A 22413-nucleotide genomic window follows, 5' to 3' on the forward strand; every position below is an offset into this window, starting at 1 on the left:
TATCCACCTAGGCGGGGGGGGGAAGTGTACGAGTACAAACGTACTTAGATTGGGCCGTTGCGTTTCCTTACCACCCATTGTATCCGTACTTAGCTGCTATGTCCTTGCTCGGTGGTGCCAACGGAAGGAGGGGACAAGGATTGTGTTGAAATGGGGGGTTACTCGAATGGTCAGGAAATATCCGTACGGCTACAGTGAAGGAATTGTGGCTTAGTTCAGCGTTGCGCCTGTCTCTGTCTCGCCTGCCTCTACACAGGTACCAACGCTTGTTCTCGCCGTTGTGGGTTCCACTGACACGACGAGAGAGAAGGAAAGAGAGAGACAAGAAAAGGTGGGTCCCGTCCGATAGCACCTCACAACGACGGAGACCACCCAGTGCTCCATGCGGCCCCATAAGCGCTGCCTTGCCGCTCGGGCCTATCACAGGGGTGGCGAGGAGCTTTTGCTCCGGCAAGGCCCAGGAAACCCAGAACTGCTTGGGATGCTGGCTTGGAGACATGTCCCCATTCGACCTTTTTTCGCGTCGCCTTCTCTGCACTACTTTGTACTTACCTGACCCGGCCACGGGTCCGACCTGGGGATACAGATGGGGAATAAGGGTACCACGCCCGGAAGCCGCATTGTACAGAGTACATTCTCCTCATGGAGAGGAGGATTTACCGTGGAAGAGGGGGAAAAAAAAGAATGGGATATGGGACGCACCAAAATGTCTTTTCCCAGACAGACAAATCAAAATTGTCGAGCATGATTAGACTCTGCCTCGCCTCGTCCGCTCCATTCCGCTGCCGCGTTATTGCCCTGCCCCTTACTCTTCCATCGGCTATCCCATTTACCTTTCTGCCCTTTTCCCCTTCTCTCTTCACTTCACAAGACAAATTCCCGCCCCTCATCGTCTTTCTTCCCGTTTCCTTCCCGTTTCCTCCCCCCCCAAACCTTTCTTCCCGTCGAGCCTGCCGCCGCCGCTGCCGCACCAGTCTTCCAGATTCGCCCCTCCCCCACCCCAGACACACGTACTCTACAGCGTCCCGTCTGCGCCGACCAACCAAAGAGAACCTCCGGCACCCTCGTCCACAACGTTCTCTGTCGTCGTTAAAAACGCTCCGGCCTGGCAAGGGGTCCCTGCGGAACCCCCGTGTGGCAATTCCCCTAGAACTTTGTCTCCTTATTGGATGAGAGACTCACACGTTGGGGGGCAGCAGCCACAGCTGCTGTTTATATCAGCCACACCTGGGCCGCCGGTTTGACGCCAACTCTCAACAGGCCCTGGTAGTTCCTCTGCCTACTATCCGCTCCCAACGCTGCTTCGACCCGGAAGAAACATTTCCATGTTGCCCTCTTCAAGACAAACTTACTCACCATCACTCTTCACACGCTGTCCGAGAGGCTCAAACTCCCTTTCATTCGGCTTTCATGTGTGTTGAGCACAAAACTGTCTGCCCAGTCTGTCGAAGACTATACCTCGTCTATGTTGCATTTTGTCACGCATATCATCCTCCCCTTTTGAATTGCCCGCAGGGTCTTATAGTTCAGCCAATGCAGATGCTCGACGGTCGATGTCCTAGTCCTGTCTGTCCAAACAGCCGCATTGGGGGCTGCGCGGTCATCTAGACAGATGCCCCGGCGAGGGAAAAAGCTTGACTCTGGTTCCCCAGAGATAGAATGGTAAATACTACAGCAACCAACAAAAAACGAACGTGTCGACTGACTCATTCATAGCTTCTGACCATTGTTGTCAACCTCTACCACCTGGTCGATGCCTTCGTATGGCGGAATGTCCACATTGTACTTTTCAGCAATGCCTGGCGATACGAATCTGCTCCCAAGGTCAGCCAATAAAATTTCCTTATGCCTCGGGGAAGAGGATCATCTGGAATTCCAGGCCATCCATACCTTCCGCCGATGAAATGGCGCCCCTTGAAATGCTTCACCAACGGCTTGGGTGCCGTCAGGCTGACGAGTACTGCAGGTTGGAAAGAGCTGCCAGGACCAGACGGAGGCGGGCCGTCCTCGATATCCCATGAAGAAGGGGCGTCAACCGATGTCACAGGCAACTTTGTTTCTTCGAGCGCCCTGATCACTGCAGGGAACGGCTCGCGAACTTCGCCAGAGAAACTGAATCCTGACACCACAATGTTAGGCGATTTCACGAAACCAGCGGCAGTGGGAGCAAACCGAAGATGGCGTCTACGATATGATCCGTTGACTTAAGAGCCGCCGTGAAATCGTCGACAAATGGAACGTTCAGATCTACCAACTGCTGCGCCAGTCGCTAAAGAGGAAACGATCAGCGGAAAGGTTCGAACCCACGGCAGTCCCCCGAATGGAAGGAAAAGGGGTCCATTGCAACATTTGCACTTGATGCGTGCGAACCGAGACGCTACCGCTTTCTTGGAAGGAAAACCATAGAGTTGTGCGTTTGCATAGCATGGCATGGGAGGACAACGAAAAGCATCAGCAATCTTTGGGGGTGATGCAATGGAAACTTGAAGACGAGGAGTCGCTGATAGATATGGGATGTAATGCAAGCACTCCCCATGTATAATCGCGCCGAACGAATCGATCGAGATAGATAAAAGCAAATGAATCCTCACTCACTTGGTATAATTCATTTTTGCTTCTCTTGGGGTAGTAAACAGTCGGATTGTAGCCATAGTGACGAAGATGCCGGGCGGCAACCAATCCGTCGCCCCCTGCAGCTAGGTGAGCTTTACGTTGTACTATCGGGAGGAACCTAGGCTCACCGTTGTTTCCAGGTCCACAGGCAATCAGGACATTCACGCCTCGGCTGGGTGGGTGAACACGGTAGACTGCATCGGATGTCAATTGTCATCTGTCATGGCGCTCTGGGAGACGTCAAAAATACCGGCTTGAGAAACGGATAGACCGGCAAGTTCCATCAGCTGGTCAATAGAAAAGGCACCAGTACTCATCAAGTCCTTATCGAGGGCCGCAGCCGCCTTCGCACCAAGAGTCTACACCGAGCGATCAGTATTTTTACCTTTTGCAGGTCCTCGGCAGCACTCACTCTCAGAGCCATATCGGAGGAAAATTATCTTCGTGATGGCTTGGTTTGTGCTGATTTGGGATTGGCAGGTGACGTTAAGATGATGGGTTGAAGTCCGTCGACCATTTCAGGGAGAAGGGTGGAAGAAGACGGAAGGGACGTGCGACGGGCTGACATCACTCCGCATCGGAGTTTACAAGTACGCACGGTCAGCGACGAACCACGCGACGGAACGGCAGGAACGGCCGCCAGCTCGGCTATCACTGAGAGGGGGGGCCCGCACGGTACATACAGTGCATGGTGCCAACACTAAATTTCCAATGTTTACTGTGCCATCAAGGTGGTTTGTTTTACCCTTACTCCCTAACTTTGGGGTCAGGTGACTACATTGATGATACCATTTTTTGCAGGGCATTATTCAGGATTACGCGAATTAATTATGCCACAGATATCCCTAGGTATATGAAAGATAAATGTCCAAACTCTTCGGTGCAGCAGCGCCAGGTTCGCCTAAGGGTTTCTATTTACTCAGGCAGCGATCAACTATCTCGCCCAAACCCCACAGCATCGCTCACAAGACATGGGTAAAGAGGCACAAGTGGGCAGAGACCTATCAACGGGCCGGCCTATATTTATTTGGCCTCTCACTGATACTTGCAGAGTATGTGCTTAAACAAGTACTCCGTGTGTCTCTTCTAGATCCTTGGATAAGCCAAATGCCGACAGACCATACATTGCCCTTTCTCTTTTTGAAAATAGATTGCGGTCAGAGTTGGCGGAGGTCCTACATCTTGACTCTCAGAAGGTGAGGCCCAAGCATCAAGATCGATTCAGTTAAAGCAGAACTAATTGCAATGGCCACGTACCTAAACCGAGAATGCAAGAGGGACGTCTGTCTTTGAGACCACTATACCACGTAGAATTTATCCAATTCATCTTCCCGGAGAATGTTTGAGGCATTGATACATTGCGACGAAAGATGCAAGCTCGGGATCCTTGAGTAAACCAGCTATGATAATATTCCTCTGTCTTGACGAAATAGGTCGAAACGAAGACTCCTTCGTGGATCGCCACTGGAAGAAAGACTGGTGCCACCAATTACATAAAGTCCACTTCTTCAACCGTGTAATGATGCCCTTTGAAATCCTTGAAATCCACGTCTCTCGTGGGAAATGCAGCGGTATCAAGCATTGCCTCAACCATCCCGTTCTTCCCACCCCACGTGGACTCAGCAAAGGCGCGCACCATGTCGGTGCCGTTCAGCAGCGTACTCGATGTCCAGAGCTTCCCATCACGAGCCCACCGCGTCTCGACCCAGTTGACGACCGGCACCTTCTTCTTCATCACGCCGATCATGGGACGAGGGCAGGTGGCCGTCTTGCCCGTGAGAATTCCCGCCTCCAGAGGGGGGATCATGCCGCCGCAGATGGTGAGGAATGCGCTGCACTCACCCCAGACCTTGCGGATAAAGGCAAGCTCAGCTTCGCTGGTCTTGTAATCGGCGTCATGAGCGCCCATGAGAGCGATGTCAAGCGGGGGGCAAGACTCGAACGAATCCTGTTCACTTTATCAACGTAGGCCTTCGTATAACAGCCTAGGGCCCCTTTACTTCACTTACAGTGGGCTGAATCACGGCAGCGCTCCTCATCCTAGCGGGCTTCCCGTCCTCGGTAATCCAGTGTAGCTCTACGGCGAAAGTGTCTTTCCACATCTCCCTGGGCAAATTCAACATCTGACACATAGCCTTGTCTGTCCAAGCGAAGAACTCAAAAGGCGCGACGTCAAGCATTTCCGTGACACTGTAATCGGTTCAATTATCAGCATACCTCATTGGAGGGGGGGAGGGCGGTGGTGGACATGGCCAGTCACAAACCCTTTGGTCAAAATGACGCCAGCACGAATTGCGCGGCCTGGTTCGCTAAGGTTGAAAGACATAGCTCTGGAGACCTTCTCTAAAATTGTCAATGGTGGAAATGGCGAAGATGATTGGAACTGTTTGGATACCAGAGTGTGATTAATCAGAGGCGAGTCGTGGGGGGGATCTGGGAAAGCGTATTTATAACTCGGATCCAATGATTTTCACGATAAGTACTATAGTAGCTACTTCTCTTGCAGGCCGACATTGCGGTTCGTCGTTGGTGCAGGCGGACCTGCACCAATGTGCCGGGACGACACGACAGGAGTTAGATCCGAGTGGGTCCGGAACTTATGCCTAGCCCCGGCGTCAGCATGCACACGCCCACGGAAGCCCGACGAGCCGTGAGAGAGAAGATCCAGGCTTAAAGAACATTCAACGCCTTAGCTAGGTTTGGGAGGTCGAGCGTAGTTGCTCTGGAGTTATTGGTTTCCGGGGGTGAGCGGAATTTACGCGGACTTGGCGTCGACAAAAAACTTCGCCTGTGGCCTAAAGAGCCATCGCAAGCAGGAAACTGCAGGGACTATCAGCTTGGCGTATCTTGGATGCGCAAGAATGAGCCACGATAGACGCAATCATCTAGCTGTTTATCAAACATAAGGGCAATTTGCATGTCTCTGTATGTCCGCTTCTCTATAAGAACGATAAATATCAACAACCTAGCCGCTGACCGATGAACACGTGATATTCACCGGAAAATCGAACGAACCTCCTCAACAAACTCACCACACCCCTTACCTATTCTCATAGAATAGAGCAAACCGTCTTCCGATGGAGAGACCCCGTGCGACAGGCTTCGGTTCCTTCAATCCCGCGGTGGAGTCAAAACTCCCCAGGGACCATCTCGTTTCTGAATGGCCCAAGTCCTCGCTGTCCTTCCCTTTCATACTGGTTCTTGGCGCATCGGAGGCCTTCTTCTTCCGGTGCTCGGTGCGAGAAATAGCAGCGACAGCCATCAGCAGCAGAAGAGCGACGACAACGGCAACGGCCACGGTTGCAGAGTTGTACCCCGACGGGCCTGCACTTTTGGGCTGTGTCGCTTCCGGAAGTGACGAGATAGGCTGGGAAGATCAGGCTGGCATTCTTGGAGGGTGAGTGGCACTGCATGGAAACGTACGTTTGGAACTGCCGACACCCGCTCGGAGAGAGGGCTATGACCGGTATACATGGCTCAGGACGACTGGGACGTTGCTCTGGGAGAAAATGCGATGGGCTTGGCCATTAGAGGCCATGATAGAGTCCAAGAGGCTCTTCATATACGAAGCAACACGAGATGCAAGTTCGTTGAGCACTCGACCGGGACTTCCGCAGATTGACCAGAGCAGGCGACACCCTCTCAAAAGCGCAGACATGATACAATCCGAGTCCGGCATAAGCAGCCGCAATATGACTTGCATACACGTGGCGTCACATCACCAACACATTGAGTTGCATTTCAGAAGCTCTCTGCCAACCTCACCCCGGTAATACTCTCCGTTACTTCCACTGCTGCTGGGAAGCAAACGGTTGCTTACGGCCTAACAAGAGCAGTCGTCTGTCGGCCGCCATGTCTAGCTCAAACAGCCACAGACCGCATCGATCAGGCTGGATAGCAAGTGCCAAGGCAAGGCATCGAATTAGACTCACAAGACTTGCAGTGAGTCAGGTCCGTGGTGTCACGACGCGTCCCGCATGTTTGGGCGGCCGCTCAGTTTCGGGATATCTAGTTTTGCTGTTGGAAGGCAAGGGGCGCTACCGACGGACTGGTGGTGGGCCGCGTGGTAGACTCCATGAGCTAATCAGATTAGACCAGCTGGCATGAAATCTCACTGCATTCTGAGCCAAGCATACAGTTAAGGAGGCATGGGCTACATTGGGTGCCCCCTCCACTCTTCCTTAGGTCGTGTATGCATTCTTGGCAAGAATGTCGTTGTGTGGTGTTGCAACCAGTCCTTTTGATCCCGAGATGGCGACGGCTATTCCGAATAGTGATCAGAATATACGGATCTGCGCGCGCAAGTAAGAGACAGAGCAGAGTGTTTCCACCAACGAGAATGGTTAACGTATGGCAATGCTGACATCAGATTAGTGAAGTTTCTGCTGTGGGTTGTTTCCCACAAGGCTGCCAACAAATTTGTGAGAAAATGACGCGCTGACCGCCTCAACTGTATGTAGCGGCCAGCCAGGCTAGATAAAGAACAGCCTGGTTTGACCATCTATGCGCGCAACGACGGGGCGGCGGTAAAGGAATTCGGGCATGCCGATGAAGTAATGGATGCAAATCTAGGGGGTTGGGAAGACAGTAAACCAAGAAGAAGTAAGAATACGCATGGTCCGGCTAAGTCAAGCAACTCGATATAGGACGAGGAAAGAGCCGACTTGACTATTCTTGCCTTGCCAAATTATGAAATCAATGAAATCAAGGTGAGCAGGAGCCCGGTGCGTATCTACGCCGAAGCTCACCCGGGATTCCCGCGGCGAAGCATGGCCCGTGCACCAAGGCCCGCTCCGTTCCTGAGTTAGCGGGGCCCGTAGGTAGTAGGTATGTAAACAACGTGGGAGCAAGACAAAGCGTCTCAAGCCGCCCAGGGAAAAATACAAAGATCCATCATCCTGCAACTGACGGGACGTACAGCTCGCGCACTTCTCAGAACGTCGACGGAACAAAATCCCTCCCTCCCACCAACCACCATCTGCCCATCCGACCGGCTGACGGGCGGGGTTATTTCTGCCAGATCCCCACGATCGAGACGGGGACATCAGTGACCTACAAAAACACCCAAAGTAAACAAAGGACAGAAAAACAACAACAAGCCGGCTGCCATCGCGCAAACACGCACAACGTACCACGCACGACGACCACAACACGCATCGAGCACCACAAAGCACGAACCATGGCCCAAAACGCCGCCACCTACGCAGACTGCGTCGCCTCCCTCCGCTCCTCCCTCAACTTCCTCGAGTCCTCCGTCGCGACCCTCGACGCCGGCGTCTCGGACCTACCGCGGTTGTCCTCCGTTCTTCGCCCCACGCGGCACTTCGAGCTCATCCCGCAGCCGACCCTCGCCGCCGCCGAGGCCTCGCTCCGCGACGAGATCGGCCCCCAGATCGCTCTCCTCCTCGACCGCGCCGAGGCCCAGATCGCCCGCCGCGAGAGGCGTATCGAGACGCTGCAGGCCCGCTGCGAGCTGCTGCAGGGCCGGTTGGCGCAGCCAGAGGGAGACGAATATGGCGGGTACGGCGGCGCGGGGAAGAAGGGTAAGAGCAAGGGCCTTGGCCGGGGCGCGGGGACCAAGAGGCCGCTGGGTGGGGAGAGCGCGCTGCGCGCGAGAGCTGTGCGGCAGCGGAGGGAAGGACTGGAGTACAGCGTTGAGAGGCTCGAGTTGGAGGTCCTGACCAAGGAGAGGGAGCTGAGGAAAAGGCTGGACAAGGCGTGAGTGACGACGGCGCACCGGTCCGGGGACGGGAGTCAAGAAATTGGCGTGAGACCGACCGAGACTTTTGCTGGCGTCGGGGCGAAGGAGGGGCTTGGTGCTCCCGCGGGAAGCAAAAATTGGCTATGGATGATTGTTATGATACCCAATGCAAGAGGGCGAGGACGTCGCCTCCACGAAACGAAACACGGTTCTGTAGACTAAGATTGAGTTCAAATACTAGGCGGCAGTGAGTGAGTGACTTTGCCTTGAATGGAAACGTCGGGTTGGCGGAATAGGCGGCCGCATTGCTGGGTAGAAGGCTCGATGAGATTGTGTTCCCGGCACGAAGATCTCGCGTGATGGGGTTGTCCGAGGTCCTGTCTGGGGTCGAAGTCGGATATCGGACACTTGGCATGAGTCGGCATAGCATCTTCACCACAAGCATTTTCAAAGGGGATCCATTAGCCTCTCGACCTCTAGGCGTTATGGGACCAGTAACAACCAGCCCACACTCACGCATTCACAATCGTCGTGCCAATATGCAGTTCTTGAATATGTGCAATACCATTTATGACACAGCGAGGGAACACCAACATGCATGGGTATCCCACCTGCGAACTACCGTAGCTATCCGAATGACCAACCCGTTGCTCGTGAAAACCGTCCCAGAAAGAAAACGAAAAGTAGAAAGTAGTAAAAAACACACACAATCCCTTTGCTCAAGCGACAACGACAACGCAAACTAGCAGTAATAGGGAAAAGGCCTGCGCGCGAGGGTGGGCGGGGAGAAGTTAGAACAACAGGTAGAAGAAAGAGGCCACTTTGGCGGATATACGTGATGCCGCCCGTGGCTCAGAAAGGCGGCAATCGATTTTTATCCCAAACAAGGGACCCTAATGTGCTCCAACAAGCAGTGAACATCAAACCATTCCCATGTCCCATAGGGTCATTTGGTTTTTTTTTTTGCTCCCATCTTCAAAGGCGAAATGAAATTCATGAGCTTCATTATAATAGGATCAGGTAGTTGCTTGGTGCGATACCCGTCTCGCCCGTCTCCTTGCGCGCCTGCCACCACCGTCCGCTTACGTCGCTCACCTCCAAGATCTCATGCTTGGAGAAGGAAATCTCGTTCGCATCGTCGGGGTTGGCCTCGTAGCTGTAAATGGCCTTCGCGCGGTAAGGATACTCGGTGGGCGGCACTACCTCCTGGTCTTGGCCGGGACCTTTCGTAGCTGGTGGGGTGGCGTTGAAAGTTGGCGCCACGACTGAGTTGCGAGCCTGGGTGGTGGATATGCCCTGAACAGGAGACGGGTTCTCGAAGCCGTTGAGCTGCGCCGAGGTGTACATCTGCGGAGGTTGCACCGAGGTCGAGGTTTCGGGTCGGCCGCCTCCGTACATCATCTGTCGACTATGAGACTCCTTCTGGAGGGCGAAGGAGTCGAGGTAGGCGCGCGGCTTTGCTGAAGGGGCGGAGCCGAAGTAGAAGATCCAGACAATCTGCGGCAGTCAGTATTCAAGTCGCTCTGTAAAGAACAGAAAGCCAAGAAGAAAAACGTACGGTAACCATAGCCATTAGAATGAAGCCAGCACCGGCAGCCTGGCGGGCTCCGTTGGCGGAGTAGATGAGGGAGTGAATGGTCAGCGAGTTCAGGGCTAATGCGGCCCCTAGGTATCCCGTGAGAGCGACGTGATAGGTTTGCGCTGTGTCAGAGGCAACGACGACGAAGACGCCAGCGATGACGAAGGACATGTAGACGACTGTCCACCATGCAAAAGGCGGAAACGAACCGGAGTCATTTGTAACCTGTGTCGTCGCGATGATGGAGCTGATGAATGCGATTATCCACGCAAGCTGGAGAACGGTCAGCATGAGGCAGGGGCAAGGGGCATGAAGTTGTGCCGGCATCAACTTACCATGGAGATGGAGACCGTAGCCAGGGCAAAGGGGTCACCGATGATATTCCCCATATTGATACCCTTCCTCCCGTACTGAGCTCTTGACTGTTCCATTTTGCGCAATGATGGTGAGTGAAGGGAGCCGTAGGATGGCATAGAGAAAGACGTTGGGGTTTGGTCGCGTGAAAATCGGCTGCCCAGGGGCAAATGACGAGAGTCAGTCTCGATCGAAGTTCGGTTCGTGGAAATGGGTCGAGCGACCCCGAAAGATTGTCAAAAGCTGGACGATCGAGAAAGGATTATTTGGCGAAGCGGACGAAAAGGAGCGGTGCGAGATCCAACGGTGGATACGTAATGCATATGCCGCGAGGGGGTTGTCGCGGCTGGAATGCGATTCCTCAGGGTAATGGGGAAAAAGGAGCGACTGGTGGTTGGTCCCGTCGGCGAAAAATTAGAGGGTAGCGGGGGACGGATGTTGTAGTGGTGGTTATGATGGCTGTGTTGATGCAGCACGCGCAAGGTTGCGCTGTGTGGTGCGCTGATGGGTCTAGGTCGTAGCGCCTAGAAGACGGCAGCGAATGACTGCTGGCCGAAGTGATGAGAAGGGTTGAAATTCGGTGATCTCAAAGGCGAGTCAATCGTTTCAGAGGGTTGTCCAGCAAGGCGGCCTCTTTTCCAAGGAAAAAAAAAAGGGTCAATCGGGAGACGGAATAGTGGTGACGAAGCGAATCGAATACGGCGGCGGACCGGTTGGTGATACGGTGGAATACAAAGGGAGAAAAGGGTCGGAACGTTGAAGTAGTGACGAACCGGAAGAAGAAAGGATGCAAAGGTGGGAAGGAAAAAAACAACAAGAGATGACAACGAATCGATGTCGAGTCGAAGGAGAAGAGGAAGAGCGAGGTGCGTCCACGAACAGACGACGGCGGTGGGTGTTGTAGGGGCAGCCGACAGCCAAGGAAAGCTGTGGGAAGAGCAGGGAGAACGGGCGGGCGTTGGTCGTCGGTTGACGGCGTGAAATGAAGGGCAACGACTGGCAGGATGCCAAACAAGGAAGCGGGCGGCGTGGGAATGAGACAGAAAGGTGAGCGGGGACCACAGCAGAAGCAGAATAAGCCAAGATCGCTGTTAGCGCAGCGGACGAGTGGGAGAAGGAGGCGCGGCGTGGCGTCGATATCGTGCTATGGCGTAGTTTCTAGCTTTGGGTTCTCTTTGCCGGCTCGCTCGAGAAACAGGTCAAACTCGTGGGAGTAGAAGCGAGAGGCTTTTTGGTGCTTAGCTTGGTGCAACTCAGGAACGTCTCTCGGGGTGGATGCAGGAGGTAAACTAGGTGGTGGTGGTGTATTCGTAGTCGGGGACCTCGACTAGTGGGAACTGAGCAGTGGACTGGGCCAAGTTTGCGTTGTTGTGGCACACTTGTCCGGGATAGCGCGTGTCGATGAGCAAAAGTCCAATCCGCCCCTATTATTTTGTTGCAGCGGTTCCTGGTCAGAATCCGTCGCGCGCGCGCCCGAGCGAGTGTAGGCTTTTGATGTGGCCTAGCGTACGTAGTGTAGCTTGCTTGCTGTGCTGGGTGACGATTTCGTGCCGTGTGCCAGTGCTTGGTGTGTTGGCGTACTGTACAGCTACGTGTATGCGAGCGTGGTGTGTGTGTGTGTCTCTCTCTCTCTCTCCCTGTCTGTTCTCAACGGAACCGGGGCCGAGTCCTTGATACCTTTATCCTCTTTCTTTCCCTCTTGTTCTGTGTGTCTGTCTCTGCGCCGGCGGGCGGCAATTGAGAAAGCCGTTTGGTCGAGGAATAGGGATTGGAAGGGATAGGTAAGAGGAATGAACAGTGGGGTGGGGAGAAAGGCATTAAAAGAGGACAGCGCGAGAGGACCGGGACTGCGACTGCGACTGCAACTGCGATTGGGAAGGCCGCCGATAAGTTGCAAGGGCCACCAGCGGGTATGGGTGTGTGGGTGGTGCAGCAGCAGGTTCATACCTTGTAGGTAAACTGCGCTGGGAGGGGGGGCCTGAGTGGAGTGGGGGGAGATGGGAAGCTGGGAAGGGGGATCTGGTTCTTCGAACGAGTGCGAGCTGTGTGCTGCGTAGGTAATTGCAGACAGGGTGACGGAGAGATTCAGACTCCACGAGACGCACAACGTGGACGGTGGACTGCACACAGGCCCAGCCAGATCTCATGCACATTGGTGGATGAGGTCAAGCACTGATGGATCAATTGGCTTATTTTCTACCAGTAGAAAATGGAGGGACATAGTTGCTTGTCCTCATTACGGGGTGGACTACCTATAGGTAGATATACTGAATAGTTATTACTGCTCTTTGGGCCATCCAACTGACAATACAACCCATATCATGCCCCCCTCCCCCATGCACTGCCAGGTGGTCCCATTGCCAATAATTCTCGACCAGGCAGCGCTTTATTGCACGTCGTCGGCACCGCAGATGCACGCATGCATGCATACATACCTACTTTCGTTCACACAGTATTTCGTAGATGACATGAGCCAACCGAACCGTGGCAATGGCAATGCAGAGAAACACTTCCCGTACACTGATACGACCTACCCTTTCCCTCTTGCTGCAAGGAGCAGTTTACGCGGTTTTTCTGCACCGTGTACGGGGGACGGAGTACGGAGTACACACATATGACTCGATATATTGTCCAGCAGCGGGCAGGAGCACAGGGCAAAAGTGGATAGCACCAAATAAGGCAGGGGCAAGACATAGAGTACTTTCCCAAGACGAGCCGCCTGATAGATCTGTACCTACCTCGTCACAATCCCCCTCAATCGGGAGGGTCCTTCTGCCACACCACCCGGTCCCCCTCTACCAACTTCCCCGGAAACTGTTGGTGCCTCCCCCCTTCCCCCCTTGGCCCAGAAATCGAGGCTAAGGGGTTTGAGTTTTTTCCTTTTCTTTTTTTTTTTTACTTTTTCCAGATACCTAGTCCCCCTTGGGAGTTCCTCCTCGCGTTCCTGCAGGGCATTTCCGCCTACGAAATTGATTGGACGATGGAGTCGCCCGCCTCCTCCTGCTATATCTGATAATTGGACAGACATCTGCCCCTGATCCTTGTCCCCACCAGCGCGCAGTCCTCCTCCTCCCACCCCGAGACGCTTCACTTAGATCATTACATTCTTGGTTCAATTCAGCCTTAATGATATCCACGCCTTCGGTCATGCGTTACCTGAGCCGAGACCTGGCCATGTGTCGACGGGAGGCTCGAGGAGGGGCCGTAGATCCCGTTGTTGCGTCTGCACTTCGCCTTCTAGGTATTCCACTGATGTCAGCCCGGATTCTTCTACAATCGCCCTGTCATCACCCGTGTAGGTATTCGGCCAGCCTGGCCCTCACAAGAACCATGGATGAGGCGACTCGTTGAATCCCACTTCGGCAATGGGGAGGATCCCAGCCAGTTCGAATCAGGAGCGTCTCGGGTCCATTCGGGTATATACACACCACCGGCGTTCAAATAGTATATGGTGTGTATGATTGTATGTGCATGCGCCTGTGTGCCGTAGCCCCACGGTCGCTGAACAAGCTTGTTTTGGATACTCCCCCAGGGCCTATCCTTTTACCATGTACCCGCAACAGCTGGTGAACGGCGTGTGATTTTAGCGGTCGAGTACCGTCACTCTCAACCTCTGCTAGAATGCGTCGTCTGGTAGACGAGCACCGGTGATGGCTATCACCGCCGGGCCTCCGCCGCCCGCGTCCACGTCCGGCGGCGCCTGCCGACGAGATGATGTTTCCCGTGCCATCGATGCATCCGGCCGTCCGGACGAGGAAGTTGATGATCATCACAACTGATCTTCAGGCTTTGCTCTTCACATGGGACAAGGATGAACACATTGTCGACCCCATGGTGTTGGGATGAAAGAGAAGGGGGATGGTGACGAGTGCTGAGCTGTGCGCTTGCAATGGGAGCAACGGCCACCCTAGGTGCGAGAAAGCTTGTGATCTAGCTCATCTCTGACGTGTGCTGTCTTATCAGCAGGCTTTGGTGAAAAAGCTGGAGAAAGAGTCGATTGAACAAGAGGCTTTTCATCAGGAACTTTCTGGGCAAGAGTCCACGGTAGGTGGTGACGGCGGCGGCTCTCCGGGCAACGAAGAATAATCGATGGCCTTGGAAACAAAGAAACGCCATGTTTTCCGGTACTCGGTTGGCGAGAGACACGGCCGACTGGCTTTTTTTCTCTAGCAGGATAGCAACCCCAATGTCTAAGGTTTCGCATCGTCTGGAACGCGCTGCCGGCCGTACACGAGGAGGAATGGGCGCCAACGGCTGAGCCGTCTCCCTCCTCGGGCCTCTAGCCCGAAAGGTTGCCGTAGAAAGAGAAGCCAGGTGGTATTCTCTTTCATGTAGCGACGACGATCGGCAGACTCGGCGGATGACTGGGGAGCTCGCGTCTCTAGAGAGCTGGGGGTGGGTTCACGCGAGCACGGGGCTAGTATCGAACGATGCTTCAGTCAACGCCATCGCGGGATGGATGGAGGCGCTTCCAATTAACACCCCGAGCCTGTGCGGATGCAGATGTCAGGGAGTCATAGTGCAGTGCGTTGCTTAAGGGTAATGAGAACACACGACTGAATCGGGCATGCATGCAAGAGCCTGCAAAAGAGACCTCTGATTGCAAACCAGATTCACTCTCTGGTTACGCACAAGTAGCTCAATCCGCGTCGTCCTGGTACAGGGGGGTCCTTCTGATCAACGCCCGCCCTACCCAGGTTCCTCTTTGTGCAGTGTTTCAGCGTCAGGCGCGCTTTCGCCGCAAGCGCGGGCAGAGATCAATGTCCATCGTCCCGACGTAGCCGGTCTCTGGGCATTGGGATTCGATCGTAGTGTCGACGTCCTTCTGCCACAAACTGCCCACCGCTTCCGAATAGCTCTCCATCTACCCGCTCACCCGTGTCTCGCCCGGCCACAATCAAGGCTCTCGTCAGTGACGGCTGACACCGACATCGATAGGTCTAGTGTGGATGCGGATGGGGGTTATCAATGCTGCCGTGATCGGCTGGACCCCCCCTCCCCCACCGAGCGCAAAGTTGACACTCTTTTTGATGTGCAGAAAACACGGCCACCGTCTGTGTCACTGACGACGACGACACCGGCGCCATGGTTTCCGTCGTCGCTTTGGCTGCTCCCTCTGCCGCCCTTCCCCGGTGGTCCCAGGGCACTTGGGGGACTTGGGAGAGTGGGGAGAGATAGCGACTGCCGTGAGATCCTGACAGAAACAGCAGGTATGCATGCCATGCTCAAGATAACAAAAAGCATAGGAATACGTGAACAGGAACGGAAAGGTAGATACCTACTTACTACCTATACAAGAGTATTAATCACACCTTCCTCAACAGTTGTGTCCGAACAAATCTTGGCAGACGCACCGTGCAGTACCTTAACAGTTTCCCAGCTGAAACCCCTGACAGCGTCCCGCAACCCCCTGCATGCTGTCGACGAACAAGTCCGTGCGATTTCGATGCCATCACCTTCCGCTTCTTTGTAGGCTCACATATTGAGGACAAAGTCTGGGGCCTTCCTTCATGTGGCAGCCGTGACGACCAAGATCTCCAGCGGCCTCCTCTCTCGAAACAGTCGGTTTGTCCATAGGCTTTGGTTGAGGGGAGAGGGTGAGGAGGAGGAAGCGAGGTCCTGAATCAAGGAAGCATCTACGGATCCTGATCCGACAGTCTGGACGCGAGGGGCCAGGACCCAATATCTACAGCGAGTGCCGTGCTGGGATAGTCGTCTACCCGGCGAGAGGTTTCATGGCTGCGACGCATACACAGCACACGGATATTCATCCTCCTTAACGACGTCTTCCCGTCTCAACCCGTGTGGTAATCAGGACCCTGCCGTCCTGTGGCTTTCCGGTATCTCGCCGTCCACTCCGATTTCCTCTCAGTCAGCCTTTGAGCAATGTGATGACTTCTGGGCCGTCTGGGTTCGACACTCGGACGCAACCCAAATCATCCCCTTGGGTTCCGATGGGGCGAGGTGAAGCGAGAGCGAATCGGCCGTTGTTGCCCGTTACGGTGCCACGTTCCAGCTGGGCTGTGGCCTCAGTCATGTGCCACGGATGAAAACCTCTGGCCGGGCGAACTACCTAAAAGTACAATCGACGATTGCACTGTGTCCAAGTAGCCAAGCTTTCCCGGCTGAGTATATCAGCCTTGTCCCGCCCCCCGCGCCTCAATGTCGCCGTCTGAGCTTGGTCTTAGCCTCCATCACATCCTGACCTGGCCCATCTTCCATTGACCGGGTCTCATTGCGTGGCTCTGCATGTCTCTTTGAGAGGGAAGCCCGATATATTCTCTCGTATTGATGACTACTTGCGGCTGCTCACGAGCCGAGTTGCTAGCAGAATCTCGGCTTGGTTCCCCTACTTGCCAAGTTCATACACGAGTTTAATCCAATCCACAGAAGTAGTCGGGGTCAAAGCCTCATGAGATCAGAGAATTCCGCCACCTCGGCCCTCTGGCTGGGACAAACCTGCTTCTGAAACACGGAGAGGCCAATCCCGTACCGCTGCACAAACCGTCCCGGCATTTTACCCTCCTATCCCATCGTGATTGCATCATGGTCAATTACTCTGATCCGATCATGCGCAAACTCTGAGGAAACTTCTTCGTCCTACGTCGCCGTTCGGGTGGCCGACGTAAGACCTTTCGGGCTTGCCTTTGACTCCTCGCACATACTTCGGGAGGACGATGCATTGTGTGATCTGAACCTTTTCCGCATCACTGCCAGAACTACCGGCGAGCCCAGTGTGCGACGAACAGAATCTGTCGGTATTTAGGATGAAAGGCGAGTCTGTCTCGCCGATTCGCCGTGTATGCATCATCGCTCTTTGTTGCCAATTGCTGACAATGCCGTCATGATTGTCTCTGCCGATGTTGCCTTAGACGTGTTTAATCGCCACGTCTAGTTTACGTCCGGCAAGGCAAGCCATCTGTTTCAGGGATGCCGGCAGAAGGCCTACTGTATGAGACGATGGGAGGTCGATAGCGGCTGGTTCCGAGATTATAACATATGTGCTATGCGCATGCGAGGCCCTGCTCCAAGAAACTGCTCAGAAGCGACGGTGGCATGCTGACACAGAAAGGGTCTTCGCCGTTCAAACGTGGAAACGCATCAGGGGGGGGGGGGGGGGGGGGGTATCAGATGACTGCCGCCTCGTCTTCCTTCTCCCGCCGAGCCCTCCGTACATGGCGTTCAACCCGCTCAACCCGGCCTTCGACCTCGGCAATGAACTCGGATGCGCTCAGAACACCTTGTTGATACCAGCTCTTGAGGACCTCCTCGCTTCGGGCGCGGAGCTCGGCCATTTCCGCCTCTTGAGCCATCTGTGTCGCTTCAATACCTCGCATCTTGGGCACGAGAGAGGCCAGGGCCGCGCTCTGGGAAGTTTCGGGGATTGGGCAGTCGTTCACAGAGGTCAACGACGAGGCCGTGGCCGGAAAGGACGCCGCTGACGCGAGGACTGTTGCTTGGACTGCCTCTGGGGCAAGCTGGGTTGGAGGTTCGGAAGGCGGAGGGGGTTGGAAGAGCGTTGGATGGGAGTGATCTGCAACTCCGTTAACAAGCCGCAGACATGAGGCACTGGCGCCTGGATCCTATAAAGACTTACAAAGCCTCATCAGCTCGCCGTACACGCGGATACGGGACATGAGGTGGTTAAAGCGACGTTCGAGTTCTTCCAGCATCTCGACCACGGACTCTGTCTGGGGAGGTGGTGACGCTGCGGTCGGACCGTACAAGAGGTGCTCGATTCGTAACAGCCGTGATTCAAGGAGTGACACCGTCGAGAGGGTCGTGTTATCGAGGGAATTGTCCATGGCGAACTGGGGAAGCTGCGCGTGACGTCGCGCGTCAAAGATATGATAAGACGTGGTGTAGACGATTTTTTTTTCTCATGCACAGGACGAAGTTCGATATCTCCGTGTCGTGCCCTACACAATGATTCATACACTCTGGATTCAAGAACACTGGCGCAACTAGTTCGCCGAAAAGATGACACGGCTGAGAGGGCGGGATGGATGGATGCGGTGAGTCGAGTGGATAGGTAGGTTAGCGTACCTACCCCGTAAGGCTGAGGCGAGCTCTGAGTGGCTGAAGCTTGCAGCACCTAAAGACAAACCCTTTGATCCCGATTGCTAGGCGACATGTGGCTCGTGACGGACTCATGTCACTAGTGCTCCTCGGCACGAATGCCTCTAGAAGAAGTTCACTCCCTCCCCCGATGTTAAGCATGTTCTCTTCCTCCCTCCGTGCCAAGCCGGGTCTGAAACTGCTTGGTTGAGGGGAGCGTCTCACTTCAACATATGTCCGTCTTAATTGTTTAAATCTTTGTAAACGTTTTTTCAAATGACATCTGCCTGCTCATTTGACTCTCACAAAAGCAAACTTTTTTCTTACTGAGGGCAAACAAGGCGGAAATCATTTTAACTTGATAGCAGTAACTACGCCATGTCCGGATTGACAAAGCGTCGCCCGGGGATGGCAGACCCCTCTCGCCCCAGCTGCTGGCACTTCGATGTGGGCGTCTAATAATGTCTTTGTCATTCCACTGCACAGGCCCTGCTGGGCTGATGAGCATTCGGAATGTGCCCTCGTGGCCAGATGGACTGTTACTTGAAAACGGAAGGACTCGTCAAGTTCCAGTCGGGAAGCCCCGGTCTTGTTCTGTTACTGTTACCTAAGAAGCAAGGCGCCTTCAGGTAACGGGAACCAACGACATTGGACAGGGGGAAATGGCCAGGCAGATTCCTCCGAGGAACACGCACATCATTCTCGTCTCCTCCCCGTCGCCTGCCAGCCAAGACCCCAAAGGCCTAGGTAGCACCCCCGGCCTGTAACCAGGCTCTGTTATGTTACAACCACTCTGGCAAACTGGCCAATCCATAATCGTCACCCTTTCTTAACCTTTCGTCTATTCAGCGGGAACCCCGACAGGACCGGTATATTTCTTTTTTCTTCATCCATACCGGGTGCCAAACCTACACCCGTTGTCATCCAGCTTGACGTGTGTTCTGCGTTGCGCATGTCGCCCACGACTTGCGACAGAGACGATTGTCGATACTTCAAGCGTACCGACTCGCCTCCCACGTCGTGACTCGTTCGCTCGTCAACATACACTGTCGTGGTCGACAGGCGAATATACCGGTATTAGCCACCCTGACATTTGCCTTTCTCCGCATTCCACCATCTGTCCAGTGCGCTCCAGCCCGGCGGCGACCCCATTTCCATTTTGCACTGGTCTCACGCCCACGCCGCGCGCGCGCAAACGTCTAATTACTCGGTCGCTGCACCCCGACGGACCTGCGAGGTTTGTCCCAGAAGGGTGGCAACCTCCTTTGCGATTTCGAAAGATTCGCTCAAAATCACGTCACAGCCTGCCTCGCCGCTTCCTCCGACAGTCGCGAGTCCAACGCCGCGCCTGTTACGCTTGAAGTGTGGATTCCGATTGAGACACCCCAAACGCCGGGAAGCCGAGCAAGACTGTCGTTTCTATCAGCACCACGAACCTCTTCATCTACCAAACACCAAACCAGTCTTTACGTTGCCGCCTTGCTCGACCATCTAGTGGATATTTCCCGCCAATCATCACGACTGTGTTCTGCAACGATTGGTTGCGCCTGTGGACACTTCATCCAAGCTACCCGATTCGGCTTTCCACCACTCTTTCTAGCCCCTCTTATCTGGCCTCCGCTTTTGCGCTTGCGCCTGCGATAACCACACGCGACCAACGACGGCAACGACGACGACGACGACAACGACAACGACGACGCCTGACTGACTGACCGCCCAACCGGCCGACCAACCGACTCTGACTGAGAACGACCGATCGCTGCGACCCAGAGCGAAATAATATGCAGAATTACTCAACCTTTACTGATGGGAGCGCAAATTCGATTGCGTCTGGAAGCTCTGGCGAAATGTCACGGTACGCCGACCCCACCAATACCTTCCCGTAGAGATGCGGAGCGAGACGATGTCTTGGGGGGAAAGATAGATGAAGAGCTTTGCTGACGAATGGCGTACAACAAATAGGCAACGCCGAAGAAACGGAAAGGAAGGGGGAGGCCAGGCCTCGATGTCGAGCAGCGTGATCAATCTGCTCAATACCAGTACGTCCGACCCAAGAACTTCGAGAGACTGCGTACCAGTGCGACGTAGGCCGAGAGACTAACGAGTGTTGGCTACAGTTGTTGGCGCTGGAACGTTGGCAATGCCTTCCGTGATGTCGCACATGGGCTGCATGCTTGGTGTGCTGATGATTATCTGGTCCGGTATTACGGCCGCCTTCGGCCTCTACCTGCAGTCACGCTGCGCGCGGTACCTCGATCGAGGGACATCGTCCTTCTTCGCCATCTCCAAAATCACATATCCAAACGCCGCCATTCTATTTGACACTGCCATTGCGATCAAGTGTTTCGGTGTCGGAGTATCTTATATGATCATCATTGGCGACCTGATGCCCAAGGTCTTTATTGGCCTTTTCAGCAGTGCGGTGGCTAGCAATCCTTATCTGGGCGAACGGAACTTTTGGATCACTGCCTTCATGCTGGTTATTATTCCCTTGAGCTTCCTTAAAAAGCTGGATTCGCTCAAGTACACCAGTATTGTCGCTTTGGTATCGATTGGGTATCTTGTTATCCTGGTCATCTACCACTTCGCCACCGACCGTCTCAAGGACATGAGCGAAATCAGAGTTGTCGAACCCGAGAGCGCCATCGCGTTTCTCAGCACATTGCCCGTGGTTGTCTTTGCGTACACCTGCCACCAGAACGTAAGTCGGGGGAAAGGGGGGTGCTTGCCTTGCCTAGTTTTCTTTGCTAATTTTGGGGCCAGATGTTTGCCATCTTGAACGAAATCAAGGACAACTCTCCTGGGAGTATCATAGGGGTTGTAGGGTCGAGCATTGGCGGTGCCGCCTCGATCTACATCGTCGTTGCCATTACTGGCTACCTCACGTTCGGCAATAAGGTTGTAGGCAATATTGTTATGATGTGTAAGTGCATGCCATCCGCGTACTGGGCTTTGCTGATCCCTTTCAGACTCGGCAACTGCCGCTTCGTACATCGGCCAGCTGGCCATTGTGGTACTTGTCACCTTCTCCGTTCCGTTGCAGGTTCACCCATGTCGCGCATCCGTCGATGCGATTCTCAAGTGGCGCCCGAACCGCAAACCAGGTGGCAACGCTCGCGCCAACTCGCCTGGTGGACACCCACTTCTCCCCTCTTCGGTTTCTATCCGCTCCGATCACGGATCCAGCTCCTCCATGGGCGAGGCCCGATTCGTCATCCTTACGTCTGTTCTTCTTATTTTTTCTTATGTTGCAGCACTCTCCGTCCACAGCCTGGAAAGGGTTTTGGCCTACGTTGGAAGCACTGGGTCAACCAGCATTAGCTTTATACTTCCGGGTCTTTTCTATTACAAGATTAGCGACCCCGACAGCATGCACCAGCAACGTCTCCACAAGGAGGATGACGACGCCGACCTTCCCTCGGACGAAGAGGATGCAGACCCCATGGTTACCAGCATCGCAAGTCTCGGCAGCGTCGCTAGCGTTGTTGCTAACCCGCGTCAATGGAACCGCAAATGGCGGTGGGATCTCGAGCACATTGAACAGGACGCCCTGCGTAAAATGGCCTTGGCTCTCGCCATTTACGGCGTGTGCGTTATGGTCGTTTGTCTGTTCATGAACATCGTGTTTCACGCATCTCATTGAACACGGAATTTTGCATTTTCCTCACTCTTCACAGGAAAGAAGAGTTTTAAAGATGCTTATCTTCGAATGCGGTAGTACAGCACCACCTATTACACGGCCACTAGCGATAGATAGATTGCAATGTTAAAGGACCCCGCGGGAAGCGTTGCGCATTTTTGGAGTTGGACGGTTTGCTTGTGTTTTCTTGTGTATTGGGGGCTTCACTCGAGTCTTGTGTTTTGTATAACCCCTCATTAGCGCGGCGGTTGCATGTACGAGGCGTTGGCTCAGTTTCTAGCTTTGACTTCTTCTTCCGTTCAGTTATCTTGGTGTCGACATACCAAGACCAAGCAAGGTCCTGGTGAAAAGACGCTGCAGCCTTTAACAAACTCTTAGGAAAAAAAAAATAGAAAAAAAAAAGGCTCGAAACGGAGTGACATTTTGGTCCTTTACAATCCTCTTTTCTTAGTATACAATCCGTGTGAC

General features: G+C 54.1%; 7 protein-coding genes across 7 annotated transcripts; 2 read left to right on the forward strand and 5 right to left on the reverse strand.

The window, feature by feature from the left end:
• Nucleotides 1-1710: 1710 nt before the first annotated feature.
• On the reverse strand, nucleotides 1711-3037 carry GLRG_07589 (uncharacterized protein; the record flags this gene model as incomplete). The annotated part of the gene is made up of 7 exons (XM_008098404.1): nucleotides 1711-1813; nucleotides 1891-2119; nucleotides 2173-2269; nucleotides 2596-2690; nucleotides 2742-2807; nucleotides 2864-2972; nucleotides 3026-3037. The coding sequence occupies 7 exons, from the start codon at nucleotides 3035-3037 to the stop codon at nucleotides 1711-1713; spliced, it is 711 nt and encodes a 236-aa protein (XP_008096595.1).
• A 1065-nt stretch (nucleotides 3038-4102) lies between these two features.
• Nucleotides 4103-4939, reverse strand: GLRG_07590 (uncharacterized protein; the record flags this gene model as incomplete). The annotated part of the gene is made up of 3 exons (XM_008098405.1): nucleotides 4103-4561; nucleotides 4623-4803; nucleotides 4878-4939. 3 exons carry the CDS (start codon nucleotides 4937-4939, stop codon nucleotides 4103-4105), a joined length of 702 nt encoding a protein of 233 aa, XP_008096596.1.
• Nucleotides 4940-5653: 714 nt separating this feature from the next.
• On the reverse strand, nucleotides 5654-5875 carry GLRG_07591 (uncharacterized protein; the record flags this gene model as incomplete). Its single annotated transcript, XM_008098406.1, has 1 exon — nucleotides 5654-5875. One exon carries the CDS (start codon nucleotides 5873-5875, stop codon nucleotides 5654-5656), a length of 222 nt encoding a protein of 73 aa, XP_008096597.1.
• A 1917-nt stretch (nucleotides 5876-7792) lies between these two features.
• GLRG_07592 (uncharacterized protein) lies at nucleotides 7793-8335 on the forward strand (the record flags this gene model as incomplete). The annotated part of the gene is made up of 1 exon (XM_008098407.1): nucleotides 7793-8335. One exon carries the CDS (start codon nucleotides 7793-7795, stop codon nucleotides 8333-8335), a length of 543 nt encoding a protein of 180 aa, XP_008096598.1.
• Nucleotides 8336-9319: 984 nt separating this feature from the next.
• Nucleotides 9320-10324, reverse strand: GLRG_07593 (SH3 domain-containing protein; the record flags this gene model as incomplete). The annotated part of the gene is made up of 3 exons (XM_008098408.1): nucleotides 9320-9811; nucleotides 9873-10166; nucleotides 10229-10324. The coding sequence occupies 3 exons, from the start codon at nucleotides 10322-10324 to the stop codon at nucleotides 9320-9322; spliced, it is 882 nt and encodes a 293-aa protein (XP_008096599.1).
• A 7050-nt stretch (nucleotides 10325-17374) lies between these two features.
• On the reverse strand, nucleotides 17375-18052 carry GLRG_07594 (nuclear distribution protein; the record flags this gene model as incomplete). The annotated part of the gene is made up of 2 exons (XM_008098409.1): nucleotides 17375-17781; nucleotides 17845-18052. 2 exons carry the CDS (start codon nucleotides 18050-18052, stop codon nucleotides 17375-17377), a joined length of 615 nt encoding a protein of 204 aa, XP_008096600.1.
• A 2258-nt stretch (nucleotides 18053-20310) lies between these two features.
• GLRG_07595 (transmembrane amino acid transporter) lies at nucleotides 20311-21948 on the forward strand (the record flags this gene model as incomplete). The annotated part of the gene is made up of 4 exons (XM_008098410.1): nucleotides 20311-20344; nucleotides 20423-21006; nucleotides 21069-21228; nucleotides 21275-21948. The coding sequence occupies 4 exons, from the start codon at nucleotides 20311-20313 to the stop codon at nucleotides 21946-21948; spliced, it is 1452 nt and encodes a 483-aa protein (XP_008096601.1).
• Nucleotides 21949-22413: the final 465 nt, after the last annotated feature.

Source organism: Colletotrichum graminicola (genome assembly GCF_000149035.1).
Source record: "Colletotrichum graminicola M1.001 genomic scaffold supercont1.33, whole genome shotgun sequence".
NCBI classification, from domain to species: Eukaryota; Fungi; Ascomycota; class Sordariomycetes; order Glomerellales; family Glomerellaceae; genus Colletotrichum; species Colletotrichum graminicola.